Here is a 14,871-nt window from a genome sequence, read left to right as displayed (position 1 = left end):
ACCTAAGATACCTAGGTATGGATTCCACTGGGGCAATGGGCCCGTAAAAGCTCGCGACGAGACGACGCTTCGTAGATCCTTACTCCCGGATGATAGGTCCCTATTCTTCACGAGACCAAGTCCCACCGTTCGGGGCTATACATGTTCACTACCTATTATTCTATTCTTGGAATAATCATGATCATCTAACCCTGCAATAGCAACTCGCCCCGTCTTCTGCCGACACCGAACCTCGCACTCACAAGCAAGCCATTCCATGAACAATGAGGCCTCAGAGACGGCCGCCAGACATGGTGTGGACGCGTTCCGTCAAGGCCCGGCCATCGTCGCCTGGCGGCGACCAGTCATATTGTGGGCGCCGAAAGACCCCTGGTACAGGAATAGAAGCGTCAGGATTCCCGTCTTCGTTGAGCCGTTCATCGCCCGCACTTGCGTTTCCAACAATGGCTCCAAGATCTTCTAGCTGGCCAATGCCGTCAAGCCAGTGTCGTTCTTCGACTGCAGCTTGGATAGCGGACAGCAGAGACTCCTGGTCGTGGACGAATGTGGGGTGGCGCAAGTTCACATCAACGACGAGCCGCTTGCGAGGATAATTGTAAAGGTTCTCAAAATAGAACATGAGTTCCCCTGGGTCAAGTTTGGCGTAGGTATCCACGATGCGGTCGCGGATGGAGCGCTCGATCATCCGTTCAAGCGCCGTGGAGTCGTCCATCTAAAAAAAAAACCCCCCCAAAAAAGAGGGGAGCAAAGGTTAGTTCAGGCCTAACCGAACGGTTGTCATGGAAATGCCTACCTCATCCATGTTCTGCTCAAGATTGGGATAGATATAGTGGCGAATGAGGTTCTTGACCGACATGACAAGGGCTCTCAGCTCCGCCAACTGGCTGGTCGGATACACCCGCATCTGGCTCGTCCGAATGTCATGCACGAAGGGTTCAGGCTCCCCACGTCGGGGCCGCGGATGATCTCCGTGAAAATACCGGGCATGGAGCCACCAGCGACAAAGCGCCCTACGCAGCTTCTCCTTCTCAAATGACCCCAAGACACGGCAGTTCTCCGGTTCGGCAATCCAGTGCAGTCGAGGGTAAAGTTCTTCCCATTTCCGCACTGTTTTGCAGTATCGCAGCAGAGGACTCAAATCTCGCTCCATAAGAGCGATGGTCCGCGGCCGGGGTAACGATGCCGTACTGGTAGGTTTACCGCGATCGTGGACCTCGGAAAACCCCGGCGTTACTGGAGTCCCATGCGTTGCCATCCCCCCTCGGCACAGAACGATGCCGGTCACATCACCGGGGAAACGTCGATAGATGATGCGTCGCGGCTGAAAAGTGTCGCCGAGATAATTCAGATCTTCTTCCGAGGCGGTGTAGACTTGCAGCAACTCTTCGAAAGGGCTGAACTCCCTTTGAAGAATCGGAAGAATAATCTGGGGCTTGTTGCGCCGGAGAAGACCATGGAACAAACTATTCGTCTGGGCCAGCAAGAAAACGCTTTCGATGTCGAGCTGCCGATAGATGTCAAGTAGCATCTCAGCCGGAAGACCCTCAAGGCCCTCGAGCGTTCCGGTTACGTCTGGTTTTGTCGCCGGGCGAGAGGGTGAGGGACGAATCCCCAGTCGAGATGCATACAACGCTGCCATCTCGACAACTGAAACCACAAGGACGAGGATACCTTGGTAAAAATGTCGAAAATGGTGTCTCTAGATTGGTGAAATAAGACAAAGTGTTGGTACAGTCGAGTCTGTGAATTCTACAGGGCGTTGAAGAAGGTGGTCTCCCACGTAAAAGGTCCGCTAGAGTTTCTGCTGTTGATTGTCCCTTTCGAACTGTAGCCGTAATGAGCGGGATATCAAATGAGCAAGAATGCAGTCGTTCTGACCGGGTTGACACTGCCTGCCCGCCTAGGTGATTGATTGGGAAAACAGATACTCAGAACTGTTCGGGGGTGTTAGTAAGAACAGGTATGTCAATGCAGACGAAGACTCTTACCGGGAAGACTTGGGAGATATAATAACACAGCTTGAACGACGTAGGCCCTTCTGAGCTCCTCCTGCTTTTTGGACACTGTTCAATTTGCTGTGTCCCTTTATGCCAACGAAATCGGCCTGGTTTGTGCTTAAAGCTGCGCTGGCGCGTTCGCCAGTTGGTATGGTATACTAAAGAAAACAAAAAGGTGTGTCCACGACGAATGATTCTCCTGGACTGCCTCCCGGCGAGTTATGTCACCTTCCGAGGCACTGATTTTGATGGGCTCAGAGTTCAACCACCCCGGCGTTGGGGCTGATCAGAGGGCAAAGAGGGCCGGACAAGTACATATTCATAGTGAATTCAAAGAAGCCCTCAGGGGCCAGAGGTTTCTGGTCTTGCTTCCGAGCCATTTCTGCTCGACAGGCCAGTCAAATGCAATGGTAGTTGAAAGGCGACGACGACGAGGAAGAAGTGAAAATGGAGAAATGGCGTCACGTCGCGAGAAGGGATCGGCTGTTTATGTACTTCGTCCAAGACGTGTCAGGGGACGGAATTAAGATGAGATTTCCCAGATTGGATTATGTAACATAATCTGACTAAGCAGAATCCTGAAACTACCTAAGGTATACCATACTCGGTAGGTAATCATCTGGTATCCCCGACTTGACATTACTTCGTTGGAGGGACCTGGTATGTGACACGGAGAGATTTTGATTCACATTGACTGACAGTGCAGCCGCTGGACGGGGACGGCGACCAACATCATTACTTTCGAGCCGAAGACAACAGAGGCCGGAGGTAATTACCTTAAGCAAGAATCAAGACCTACGCCGTGCATCTTCTCTAGGATTCGGTTCTGCCGGTATGATCAATATGAGCAGGAAACGCATGGGACTCATTATTAAGAACAACATTCCTTCCAGTACCTACATAAACTTGCCTGCACTATCGAAGGACGGATTAAAAAAAATCTCCTCGAAACATTCACACAGCTCGGGGAACAAAGGTGAGAAGGAAGACAAAGGAAAGTTTGAGACAGTACTCCGTCCCTTCAGAAATCCCATGAGACTCGTGCAATCCTAGTCATCCCTCGAACCCTTGAAGTAGACCCGTGTCCTTCCCTTACTAGGAGACATACATGTTTCCGGGACACATGTGAGACGCCATGATATCGTATCTAACCCATGCCAGGCTAACGATCTCGAGAAGTTCCAAAAAAAAACAGAAGCAGGGAGGCGGCCCGCTTAGCAGCACTTGCCTCCCTTGTCTGCGCCATCATCTGCCGGCTTGCTGAGGCTGAGACTTTCACCAGGACCAATGTTGGCCTGCGCGCCGTCGCCCGAGTCGAGGGCCTTGCTTGATACGATCCGATAGATTTCTAGAAGGTGGGAGAGCAGGCGTCAGTTCATCTGAGAATAAATCAGGGGTGGCAGAATAAACCACGGCGGCAAAGGAACAAGAATGGGTCAAGAAAAGAAAAAAGAAAAAAAAGGGGGCGAGAGGGGGGGAGAAGGGGGGGGGGGGACAAAGGAGGGGTGGGGGCTATATCGTACCAGTTAAAATATTTTGGAAAGCCAGTTCAACGTTGCTGGCATCGAGAGCAGATGTTTCAATGAAAGAGAGGTGGTTTTCGCCTGTACAACGGGGGGGACGGAGAAGCAGTCAGTAACACACTCGATAAGCGTCGTGCAATTTCTTATGGAGACGCCGTGGCAGGGAAAGACGTACTGGCGAAGGACTTGGCCTCCTCGGTAGGCACAGCGCGTAGATGGCGCAAATCGCTCTTGTTGCCGACCAGCATGATGACGATGTTGGCGTCAGCATGGTCTCGCAGCTCCTTGAGCCATCTCGTCACGTTTTCGTAAGTCTGGTGCTTGCTGATGTCGTATACGAGGAGTGCGCCCACAGCACCGCGGTAGTAGGCAGAGGTGATAGCGCGATAACGCTCTTGGCCAGCAGTGTCCCAGATCTGTGCCTTGATCGTCTTCGAGTCGACCTGAATAGACCTCGTGGCAAACTCGACACCGATGGTGGACTTGGAATCCAGATTGAATTCGTTTCGCGTGAATCGACTAAGAAGGTTGGACTTTCCGACACCCGAATCTCCGATCAGAACCACTAGAGGAGCATGTCGGTCAGTGTGGCTCGGGGCAGGGAATCGTTCATGGAAGGAAGCGGAGAGATAGCATCATGGGACATCGGGTATCGTCGTCAGCCAGGAAAATGCGCTCGCACACACACACCTTTGAAGAGAAACTGCCAGAAAACCTCTAGAGTCAGCACGAGAGGCAGAAAGCAAGCGATAGATGGGAAGTGGGGAGGAAGGGAAAATCGCAGGTTTTACGCACGTCATATTCGTCGTTGGCCATGTTGGGCGAGTCTCAATAGCGAGGTCGATGATATAGGCGGTGGTTGTAGATGGATGGGAGCCAAGGGAAGAGTTATTGGAGGAGCTGCGTATGGTGCTGTGCCAAAGTCGAGTTGTCGCGGTATGTGGTTTGGAGGGAGATAAAGGGGAAACCTGACCGAGGGTGGAGTTAAGGTTCATGACCTAAGGTGCCAAAGATCCAGTAACACATAAAAGTACGCTACGGGGTTAGTCTTTCAAGGATGTGTGGCTCAGTGAACGCAGGCATCAGCAACCTAAATAAGGTACTGCTTGTCGCACTAAGGTAGCAGTGAGGTACCCACCGACCATAGTACGAAGCACTTCGCACAGACTATTTGTCGGTACTTGTAATAGAACGATACATTCACTGTACAGAGGTATTATGGTTAAGAACTAAGCCTTTTTGTTTCTTAATCTAGCTCGTCCCTCTTAGAAATATTTTTTACTGCTTCTTATATCCTCAAACAATGTCGAATACGAAGTAATTGCAGTATGATCATCATACCTATGTATTAAGGGTTGGAAGAAGCCTGGGAGCGAAAGTTCCGAATGCCAGGATTAAGTACCTACCTCACTCCCCTAAGGTCCGTCGTCCATGTCAATGCGGGATGTCAATCAGTGAGTAAGGTATACCAATGTATGGGTACACCATGGAGGCCGATTGAGAAAGTACCTTAGGTACTGTCAAATTTTCTGTACTCGGAGGTTTTCTACTTCGTAACAGACATTCAATCAAAACTCAAAACAAGATGACATCCACCGAGATTAAGAAAGATCACAGTGAATAGCGAACCTCCGCTCATTGTTGTCATGACAGATACCCATAGATCACTTTGAGCGAAGTACGCATGGGGATCTGAAGGAACTACATCCTATACCTTGGGTAGGTAAGGTAACAGCAGCGACATCCGTCTGTTAATGCCTGGGCACAAGTTCTGGTACCCAGGCTAATAAATTACCCAAGTACTCGCCGCAACCCACAACCCGCAACCCACAATGTACGGAGTAAGGTAAGGTAGTTTTAGTCGCAGCGCAGACAAGGCGCGACAACGCGGTTTGGTGGGAAGGAAAGTTCAACTGCAACTCTCTCGGCCGGTTGTGGGTCACATCTTTACCTACCCTACCTACCTTACCTTAGGCACCTTACTTCTTTTACTCTTTCCATACCTTAATTCTCCCCTTTTCTACTCTGAACTACGCGATAAGTCCTTTACATATTATCCCTCAGTGAATCATATCCTGGGTTCAGCCGACGTCTTTATCTCACTGCTCTTCTGTCCTGCTTTTCAAGTCGCACGTTCAACTCATTCGAGGGGCTCCGCTCCTCGGTATACTTAACGCGTGTGGATAGAGGCTTGATTACAAGAGACGTTACATCGCTCCTACCCTACAACTACGTTGAGGTACGAGTGCCACACCGGAATCGATAATTTCTGGGTCGCAGGTACCTAGTGAGCACAACCAGGCAACGGAAGGGAAAAAAGTCAACAGCTTTCTCGGGAGATCACGCTACGCATACTTCGGATTCTTGCACTCCTGACCGCGGACTCAGCTCACCGGCGCATGATGGCGCCGACCGCGGGGGAAGACAAGCTTGCCTCATCTGGCGCGGAACCGAGCATGGAAGGAGATCTACCTGAGAGCGATAGCTTTCTCGATTCCCCAATCTCGAGCCAGCACGACTCTGACGAGGATTTCAGTGTCATAGGAGTACTCGCTGAGGCCTTTGATGGGAATGAACGGCTCTACCTCATACAATGGGCAGGGTACGGAGAGGAGGATTGGTCTTGGGAGCCAGAGGAGAACCTCAGTGCTGAATGTCTGAAAGAATGGGCGCAAACCAACGCAAAGCAAAGAAGAGGAGAGGCCAAGCCTTTTGATGTAGAGCAATGGGAACGCAACTGCCAGGCTATCAGGAAGAGGAGGCTCGAGCAACACAAACGACGCAACTGGGCACGCAAACGTCGAGGCATGGAATTAAACCTCTACCCTGGGGAGACCCTTGCCGATTACGATGACAGCGGCGAAGCTGCTGCCGACGATGATTTTAACGATCTCCTCCCTCCACCACGGCCTATTGGACAAGCGTCTGAGCCTGGCAAAGCCACCGCGCCTTCACCGGCTCCTACCTCCACGTCAATTGGCAACCTCGACGAGTCCAGGACGCATTTTCTCTCCAGAGAAGGACCTCCAAGCAATCTCAGGCGTCGGCCAGTTGTCGATCAAACTCGGAATTTGGAGAATCAGCCCACTGGGTCAAGCAGGGAACGCTCTGGACAAAGACCTCAACTCTCCATCACGACGAGTAGCCATCGAGGGGCGGCGAAAACCTCGACTTCTGTCGCGGCCGCTCGACAGGCTGGGGAATCAGCACCGTCATTGGATCGTCCCAAGCCGAGCAGCATGGTCAATGCACTCCTCACAGCTAAAAAGTCCAGCAATGCTGACAAGAAACAACCAGCTCGCTCCAGCACGGGCAATGTTTTTGTCAGCGGCAAGCCGAACCCAACTCGTCAACGGCTCGAAAACACGGCGGATTCGGCAAAAGCTCCAAGAATGTACCCCAGCCGCTCCATCATCCGGAGGGCTGAATTAAGAAGTCGGGACTTAGCAGACAGAGCGCCAGCAACGCCGGTCGGCCTAGGACTCTTTCCCATCAGCACCAGCACGGGACCCATGCCTCGTCCTTTCACCACAGCCACCGATACTATATCCCCTTCCCAGGCGGTTCCCGAGACGAGCCCCATAACGCCTTTAAATGAACCCGTCAAGTCCGCGCTCAGAAGGCCCCGCGACTCTAGCCCTACTGGCAGTGATGTGCAGGAGATAACGTCTCGCAAGAAGCCAAGAGTCCGCTTCACTGAAGAGGTAATCGATGTCTCGGAGTCTCCACGTGCTTCGCCCGTTGGATGTGCTCCTCCTGGCGTGGATCAGGGCCTCGGACCTGGGCAGGAAATGGAAAGGGAAAATGGAATTACAAAGCCGGCCACCGCTCAGACGCCTCACCACCTCTCTTTTCGGGATGATCGGCCTCGACGTGAGACTCGGAGCCTCAACAAAAAAGTGTCGTTGGGCCCAGTCGGGTCCCAGGGCATCGACGTGGCTTTTGACGGTATACCTCTGCCATCAAAACCATGGGTGCCCTCCTTTGCCAACGCGGCTTTGGTATTCTCATTCGCCTGCACTGCCAAGGACTTTATATTCCAGTGCGGCGCAGTACCACACCTCAGAGCGAGGACACTTGCCTGGGGAAGTGTCATATCACAAGCGCAAGCAGGTGCTTTGGACATTGCCGCCGACCAGCTGAGGCTGGGATCCTTCGGTCTGGTTAGTTTCCATGCCGATTTCTATGTCATTGTATATCCGGCTAGGTGCGAAGATTGGAAGCATGGGGTCCCCGAAGCAGAACCGGTCAGCCCAGCGGGCGTGGCATTAAAGTATCTGGTGCTCCAGTCAAGCTCCCCCGAGGCAGCCCGAGGGCTCGCAATCCCGCCCGCGATTAGTCACAATAGCGCAATGCCGACCGGCAACACCTCGCGCGTGAAGGCAATGAGCCTCTTCTTCGGTCTAAGTTATGATCAACTTCTTCCAACAGAGCTGAGGTCGAGGCACCGAACTCACAACTTCTTCCTAACTTTTCCTCCTTCCAAGCGCCTGACTTACAATTTCCTGTGTGCTTGGTTAAGAGACGCGAACCCGGCCTGCCGGATATTCTCTTCTCTTGATCCAGGTGATTGGCGTGCGTTTATTGATATAAGTGCGGAAGAGGGCGGCTGCATCATCATCCACGAGACCGCGACATCCACAGTCAGATTGTTTCCAAATGTTGCCGAGCTTCTTTTCGACAAAGATAATTCGTCTTTTTCCTTCTGGAGTTTTGAAGAGGGCTTGCAGAAGTTTCCGTACGGCCTGTCACTGAGTGCACATGCGGTATATCCTGGACAGTTCAGGTTCTCGAGGCTCTTTCCTCATGGGAGCGCTATCTTGTTCACTCCCAGCTTTCTCATCGCCCAACCCTGTAGAGCCCGGCAACTGCTCTCCAGGTATTATGCTAGGCTTGACGAGGCAAAATTCTATGTCAAGCTCGCCGTCAGCGCAAACATTTGCAGCTTCTTAGAGGAGCTGGCATTAGAGAAGCTGGAGGAACACCGCGCGCTGGTGAAACGACACACACAAATGGATACGTCCAAAGCCGAAGCTAAAGAACGGCTATTAGGGCTCACCAAGGAGGACTGCACTGCTAGATTCGAATTGCTAGCAGTGACGCGGAGATTGATGGACATACAGAACAATAAGGCGGGGCGAGAGCCGTTCATCCTTGTCGACAAGAGCATCGATGCAAACGACGAACAAAGCATAGTGAACTGGTTTGGCTGGTGGTCCCAGACCCATCTCGATCTGTTCCGCATGTTCTATGTTTTGGGCTCTCACGACGAGGACAACGGTCGAGCTGTACACCGTGTCCCTATCCCGCGATACGTCCCCGGCACAACAGATGACCCTGATGTCGCATTCCATGGGGCAACACAGACGGTCGATTCTTCCTCTTCTCCTGCCGTTGTCGGTTTCCTGAGCACAATAGTCCGAAATGGAGATGCTGACAGCTTCCACTGCTTCCTCAGGGAGCTTTCTAATGCGCCACCTTACTTCATGAGACTCTACGCATATGCAGTTTCTTACTTCCAGAATCCAGTTGAGATGGCCGATCATTTCGGCGACCTGAAAATGGAGTTCGAATCGTACAGAAGTTGGTTCAATTATGCGTGGTCTTTCGGCCGAGGGTTCAACACGTATATCGGACTCTTTTATACCATCGAAACGGCGTGGGACCCGAAACGGTTCAAGAAGAACGAGCTTCCTATGCGTCATCCCTGGATTGCAGTCTACAGAGTTCAAAACCCGCACTTCGCGAAGCGCAGGGCGACGGAACTTATCATCTGGGATACCGATGCACCTCGGCGGTTCCCGGGGAGCAGTACGCCTCATAGATCAAAGCTGATCCCCGCGCAACAGGCCTTGATCGAGTTCCTGGAGAACAAGGGGTCCGAGAAGAACCCGGAGCTGCCTCTTGAACGGGTCTGGTTAGGCGGTTACCAGTCTCCCTCGGTTGGCAATCCTTCTGCCATTGACGAAACCCTCGAGATGTTGCAAGCGCTTGTGGGCGACGTAAGACGATGGCTTCCGGCTCCCGAGATCCACATGCATGAGCGCGGCTACAAGATGGTCGAACTAACAGGCCACGACACAACCACTGGTTCTGATCGAATGAACCTGGATTCGCCGGCCCCTAATGACCCAGCGCACCCAGACCCCGATGCCGGAAAGGACGCCAAGATCGTCTTCCACCCACCGAGAAGCAATGGCACTACAGGGGCCAAGAGGACTGAATGCAGGAACGCGCTGTTTTTGGAAGCCACGGAATTGCGTAGCAGAGAAAAAACCGCGAAAAGAATGTCATTCAAGTTCCCCACAACGCTCAAGTGGTATATGCTTCAGAAGGCGGAAGGTCGTCACTTTGAGCATATCCGTTTCGAAACATGGGAGGGCATTTTTAACGCACTGGCGATGAATGGGGGTCGCACCGGTTCTGGACCGGCGGGTGTTGCAGCGTCGGCTACATCGTCAGTTGCATCGTCAGGGACCTCAAGATAAGCTATGTACCTTGAACCAGCGCAACGACGGACAAGACTGAGGTGTTGGAGAAATATATTTAGGGCCACGCACAATTCCTGGCCAGGCCTTGAGGATAACTATGTAGGATAAACCTGTCACATGACATGACTGGACTGGCGCTCTGAGACTCGAGAAGCCGCCGCGTGGGGCGTTTGCTTGTGAGAGGTGGAGCTTGATGTAGCGAGTATGCCCTGGTCAACTTCAGCAAGGGTTACTAGTCGTTGTCTTACGGTCGTCGCTGTAGCTATAGTTATCAAGTAAACATCTTTGAGCCTCTCGCGACGCTATCTTGGAGAATATACAACCAACACAGGTCACCTATTAACACAAATGATATGTACCATCAGTCAACGCAGGACAGTTCTCGTCGTGGTTTCTCATCATGGAGCGAAGCTGCAGACAAACAAGGGGAAGAAGACCGACATCCTAGAAAGCCTGAACATGTGATGCGGGTATCAGGAAACTATGAGTACAACTGGGGCCAATATTCTCATTCATGTACGGACGGCACCTCTCTCTTTCCGACATGGCAACCACCGCTTCACTACCTCGTCGAAATAGGAAAGCTCCTGGTACTAAGCATGACCCCCTTGATGCGCCTTATGCTATCCCTGGCTTTCTTGATCTCGTCTTCGGGTTCAGCCCGGCGGCCTCCGTAGGAACCATACAGCGAGTAGGAGCCGACAAAGTCGGCCTGGCCCCCGGGATAGGTGATCTGATTCAGATCGTCCTTCAGGGTGTCCAGGACGGTTTTCACGTCGGCGAGGTCCTCGCTCTGGAAGACGTAGGTGTCCTTGATGCCACGGAGCGAGTCGATCAAGGTCCCGAGCTTGCGGGTCTGCTGGGCGATGGCGGATTCGGAGGAAGAAGAGGCGGCGCCGCTGGGGTGGAGGTGTTCTCCTAGCCTGGGACTCGGCGGCAGGGATGGGGATGTCTGGACGCCGACGTCGCGGTGGAAGAGTTCTGTCGGGTCGTCGGCGTCGTCGTCGCTGTCTTCGGCGTCTCTGGCTGCTGCTTTGGTGTTGCTGCTGCTGCTGCTGCTGCCGGCGGCGGCGGAAATGGTGGGTGGGATCTCGGAGACGGTGCGCTCGAGCAGATTGACCAGGGAGCTGAGCTTGCGGGAGGTGGTTTCGTGCAAGTCGGTACGAGCTTCGGTCAAGCTCTCGACCATGGGGGCGACAACGGATTTGGAGGTGCCGTAGAGGAGGGTGGAGAGGCCGGCAAAGGCGTAGAGGGTGTTGAAGACGCCGGTGGCAGTGACGAGGGGCGGAGGGCGAGGGGGCTTGGCGAGAAATTCGGGGTAGGTTATGATGGGAGGTTGGTCGCTCTGGGGGGTGGATGCGGTGTCGTCTTGTTGTTTTGAAGGGGCGTCTGGTATGCTTTTAGGGGTAGGTTCTGGGGGCTGCGGTTGCGCCAGGTTAGTTAGGGTACGAAACTTGGTATAGCGAGGATGGGAGATGGCGCAGGGAGGGCAACGTACAGGTCGGTCATCATGGCTAGCTTCCACTTCGTCTAGGAGTTTCTCGATATCCTCTTCAGGGAGACCTTTTGTCCTCAAGAAGTCGGCTTTGTGTTCCCGACTTGTGTTCTTGATCTGATCGTCTTGTAGAAAGCGGCGCGCGACGTCCATGGTTGTGGTGTCCGGAACTGGTGAAGGTGTCTCCCCGGGCTTCTCTTGGTCGAGATCGCCATCGCGATCGCGCTGCCATGCTGGGATGGCGGGAGCAGTCTGCTTCTCTTCGTTCTCGCCCATTGTACCTTCTTCCTCGACACGACGTTCGGCGATCCGACGGGAAATTTAGTTTAGTTTGTATGCTCCAGGTCAAGGGTCAAACCAGCGGAGGTGCCCATGTCAGGTCAGATCGATAGATGACGGGTAAAGCTTCGGGGCAAGGCCAGGCACATGCCTCGGTTCGAGCAGTACATAGGTACCTTATGTAACCGTTTGAGACGGCGCCTTGAACGGAGTATCCTGTAATACTTCGTAAAAAGTGGTCCGTGAGAACGGTACAGGGGCCGCCATGTTGAGTCATCCGACTCATCTTAGTCATCATAAACAGCTAAATGTGTGAGGCTATCTTCATCCATCTCCCCGGTTGATAATTAGTGAAAGGACGGAATATCATCACCTAAAAACCACTGGCTACATCTATCGAGCTACAATTCATCGTTCCAATAGGATAACTCAATCTTGGCGACGTCTCAGCTGGCATTTAATTTATACAGTTGTTATTTCTTGACTGAGAGCGTCGGGGACCACAAGACGGGCCAATTTAAAAAAAAAAAAAAAAATTGAAGTTACGACTCTGCAGGTGAGAGGACGCCGTCTCAATGCGAGCATGGATGAGTGGCGGTTCACTCATTGTGCCCACTTCCTCCGGCTGGCGTCATCTGGACTGATTATTTGCAGCATTTTTAAAGAACCTATCAGGCTTGAACCGGAAGCCTTGAAGGGCGGCATCGCCTTGTGGAAGCTAGAAGGGGAAATCGGGAGGCGAGGCCTTCAACCGAGTAAAAAAAGGCCACAAGGAAAAGGAATCAAAAAGGAAGAAAGTCGCTGGAAAGACGAAAAGGGATTTGGGCTCGAAGCGACGAACGAACAGTCTCATTGATAAGACGGATACGCCTTTGCTTTGGTAGGCGGGACGTTGCGCCTTGGCCTTCCAGCCACCCTCGCGGCTAGCCATCACCGCTACTGGTGATACAGGTGAGGTCCATCTGTCAGTTTTTGGGGCGGTTCAGTTGTCCCCAATAAGGTATGTTTCATAAATCCAACAGCGATCCTCTCTCTTCATTTCTTTCTCTCGGTTCTCTATTTTCTTTTCTTCATCACTTGCTATTGGCTTGCCTTTGGGATGCGACTCCGGTGACCAAAGCTGGTCGGCTTCTTCTCACCCCGTCCCATCACCATCGTCATTTTCGAAGAAAAAAAAAAAGAAAAAAAAGGGAAAAAAAGGAAACAAAAATTCACATCCACCACCATCTTCGCAACTCCATATTTCTCATTCGCCGGGGACACAAACCTGCCGGGTTTCTGCATCCCGTTCAAGTTATTTCATTCTTCTTTTCGTCGCCACCACGTTCGTTTGTTTGGCTTCTTCGTCAGCCCAAGCGACGACAGCACGAGAGAACTGGGCGTCGCTACTCTTTCAGTTGGCTGTTGCTTCAGGAAAGTCGGCCGGCTCCCGGCTTTGGGGGTGGGACAGGGGCGAGAATTGATTGAACCCAGCTAGTCCGCGGTTCCCCAGGTCCTCTTTCCCCAGCTGGAGCTGTCAATCGTGGTTTGGAAGAGGCGCTTGAGGCGCTTCTTGGCTTATTTCTGGCCCTCCGTTTACCCATCCACGAGTAGCAACATCCCCCTCTCTCAAAACACGTGCCGTTGTCTACCTTACGCTTGATCTCCTCACCTTCGGTCTGTGCCAAGCTTAGCTATCTTGGACGGAGGTTACTCAAGCCACAGCACCCACCTACCTACCTTACCTTACCTACCTACCTACGGAGTACTTCGAGGTCAAGGGTCAACTGGTTCATTTCAGTGTCGTCCTTGCGAAGCATTCGGGGTTGCGTGGCTGCGTCACTTCTTACTTCATATACCCAGTTTCGCATATCACGAACAACTGTCACACTATCTGCTTTTCTTCATAACCGATTTACCCTCCCATGCCCTTGTTTACGAATCCTATATTCTTGTCTACCTTCACCTCCACACTATCAAAATTCACCATTTGTCTCAGGCTCACGTCACCTTGGTTGAGTTCTGCCCTGTCACCGCCTGTTCCACTGTTCATTCATCTCGATTCTTCTTTCCCCCCATTCACACACAAGAAGGCAGCAACATTTGCCTACCATGTCCTCGCGTCCCCGTCGATCAGCAGCTGTGCGGGCTCATGAAGCCATCTCTGACTTGGCCGGCAGGGATCTACATCACGGCATGTCCACTCGTCATCGCCGATCAGACGGACGACCCTCGGGCGCGTCCGTTACCCGCGATCCGCCTTCGTCCCCCGGAAACCACCACCTGAACTTGACAGTTAAGGTCCCTTCAGAAAAGCTTCGTGAGGCCACGTCAGGCACTGGCCGCAGCATGAACGGCACCACCAATCGTGACAACTTTGCCGGCGGTGAAATTGTTGCGGGCAAGCGGAACCGAGGCGCTCAGAAAAGCTACGTCATCGAATCCGAGTCAGATATGAGTGACCCCGGCGAGGAGGACGACGAAATGGAGGTGGAGGAGGAGGAAGACGGGGAAGAGGATGCCGAAGGCGAAGATGACGACATGGATATCGATGCTGACGGTGACGAGGACGAGGACGACGAGAACGCGGAAGGGGAGGAGGACGCCGATGGCGACGTGGATATGGAGCCCACACCATCCCGTCATACGACTATCAAGTTACACAACCCCAACGCCGTCAAGCCTACCGTCCGTCGTCCCGCCGCCGCCAGAGTCATCGAAGAGGATGAGGATGAGGATGAGGATGACGAGGATGATGGCGACGAAGAGCTCAGCGAAATCGAAGTAAGCGATCCTGAAAATGGCCCCGAACGAAGCATCAACGTGGGCGGTGCCTCCGCTGGCAAGGTTACCGCTGGCGACGTCGGTGAAGAGGAGGACGCCGAAGGCGAAGAAGAAGACGCAGAGGGAGAAGAAGACGACATGGAGCTCCCCGATGCCGAGGGGGACGAGGATGCCGAGGGGGGGCCGGACGTGGCTGGCGCCGAGGCGGATGAGCTCGATAGCGACGAGGAGGCGGGCAGCCGAGACCACACGCCGGACCTGTCCAAGATGACGAGGCGACAGCGCGCACGGTTCGAGGATATTCCACAAGAGTACATGAAGTT

The 14,871-nt window shown here is 53.0% G+C and overlaps 4 protein-coding genes across 4 annotated transcripts; 1 reads left to right on the top strand and 3 right to left on the bottom strand.

Moving 5' to 3' along the window:
* Positions 1-271: 271 nt before the first annotated feature.
* Positions 272-1,639, bottom strand: SODALDRAFT_272554 (hypothetical protein; the record flags this gene model as incomplete). The annotated part of the gene is made up of 2 exons (XM_028607838.1): positions 272-712; positions 794-1,639. The coding sequence occupies 2 exons, from the start codon at positions 1,637-1,639 to the stop codon at positions 272-274; spliced, it is 1,287 nt and encodes a 428-aa protein (XP_028468046.1).
* A 1,436-nt stretch (positions 1,640-3,075) lies between these two features.
* On the bottom strand, positions 3,076-4,556 carry SODALDRAFT_329924 (GTP-binding protein ypt3). Its single transcript, XM_028611082.1, has 5 exons — positions 4,316-4,556; positions 4,211-4,223; positions 3,696-4,085; positions 3,521-3,601; positions 3,076-3,345 (listed from the first exon to the last, which is right to left on the bottom strand). The coding sequence occupies exons 1-5, from the start codon at positions 4,334-4,336 to the stop codon at positions 3,212-3,214; spliced, it is 639 nt and encodes a 212-aa protein (XP_028468045.1). The 5' UTR covers positions 4,337-4,556; the 3' UTR covers positions 3,076-3,211.
* A 941-nt stretch (positions 4,557-5,497) lies between these two features.
* On the top strand, positions 5,498-10,348 carry SODALDRAFT_329923 (hypothetical protein). The gene has a single exon (XM_028611081.1). The coding sequence runs from the start codon at positions 5,920-5,922 to the stop codon at positions 10,006-10,008; it is 4,089 nt and encodes a 1,362-aa protein (XP_028468044.1). The 5' UTR covers positions 5,498-5,919; the 3' UTR covers positions 10,009-10,348.
* On the bottom strand, positions 10,301-11,898 carry SODALDRAFT_348524 (hypothetical protein). Its single transcript, XM_028613375.1, has 2 exons — positions 11,510-11,898; positions 10,301-11,431 (listed from the first exon to the last, which is right to left on the bottom strand). Exons 1-2 carry the CDS (start codon positions 11,780-11,782, stop codon positions 10,574-10,576), a joined length of 1,131 nt encoding a protein of 376 aa, XP_028468043.1. The 5' UTR covers positions 11,783-11,898; the 3' UTR covers positions 10,301-10,573.
* Positions 11,899-14,871: the final 2,973 nt, after the last annotated feature.

This window comes from Sodiomyces alkalinus (assembly GCF_003711515.1).
Source record: "Sodiomyces alkalinus F11 unplaced genomic scaffold SODALscaffold_2, whole genome shotgun sequence".
Lineage (NCBI taxonomy): Eukaryota > Fungi > Ascomycota > Sordariomycetes > Glomerellales > Plectosphaerellaceae > Sodiomyces > Sodiomyces alkalinus.
Note: the sequence above shows the minus strand (reverse complement) of the source record. Positions and strands in the feature narration are given on the sequence as shown.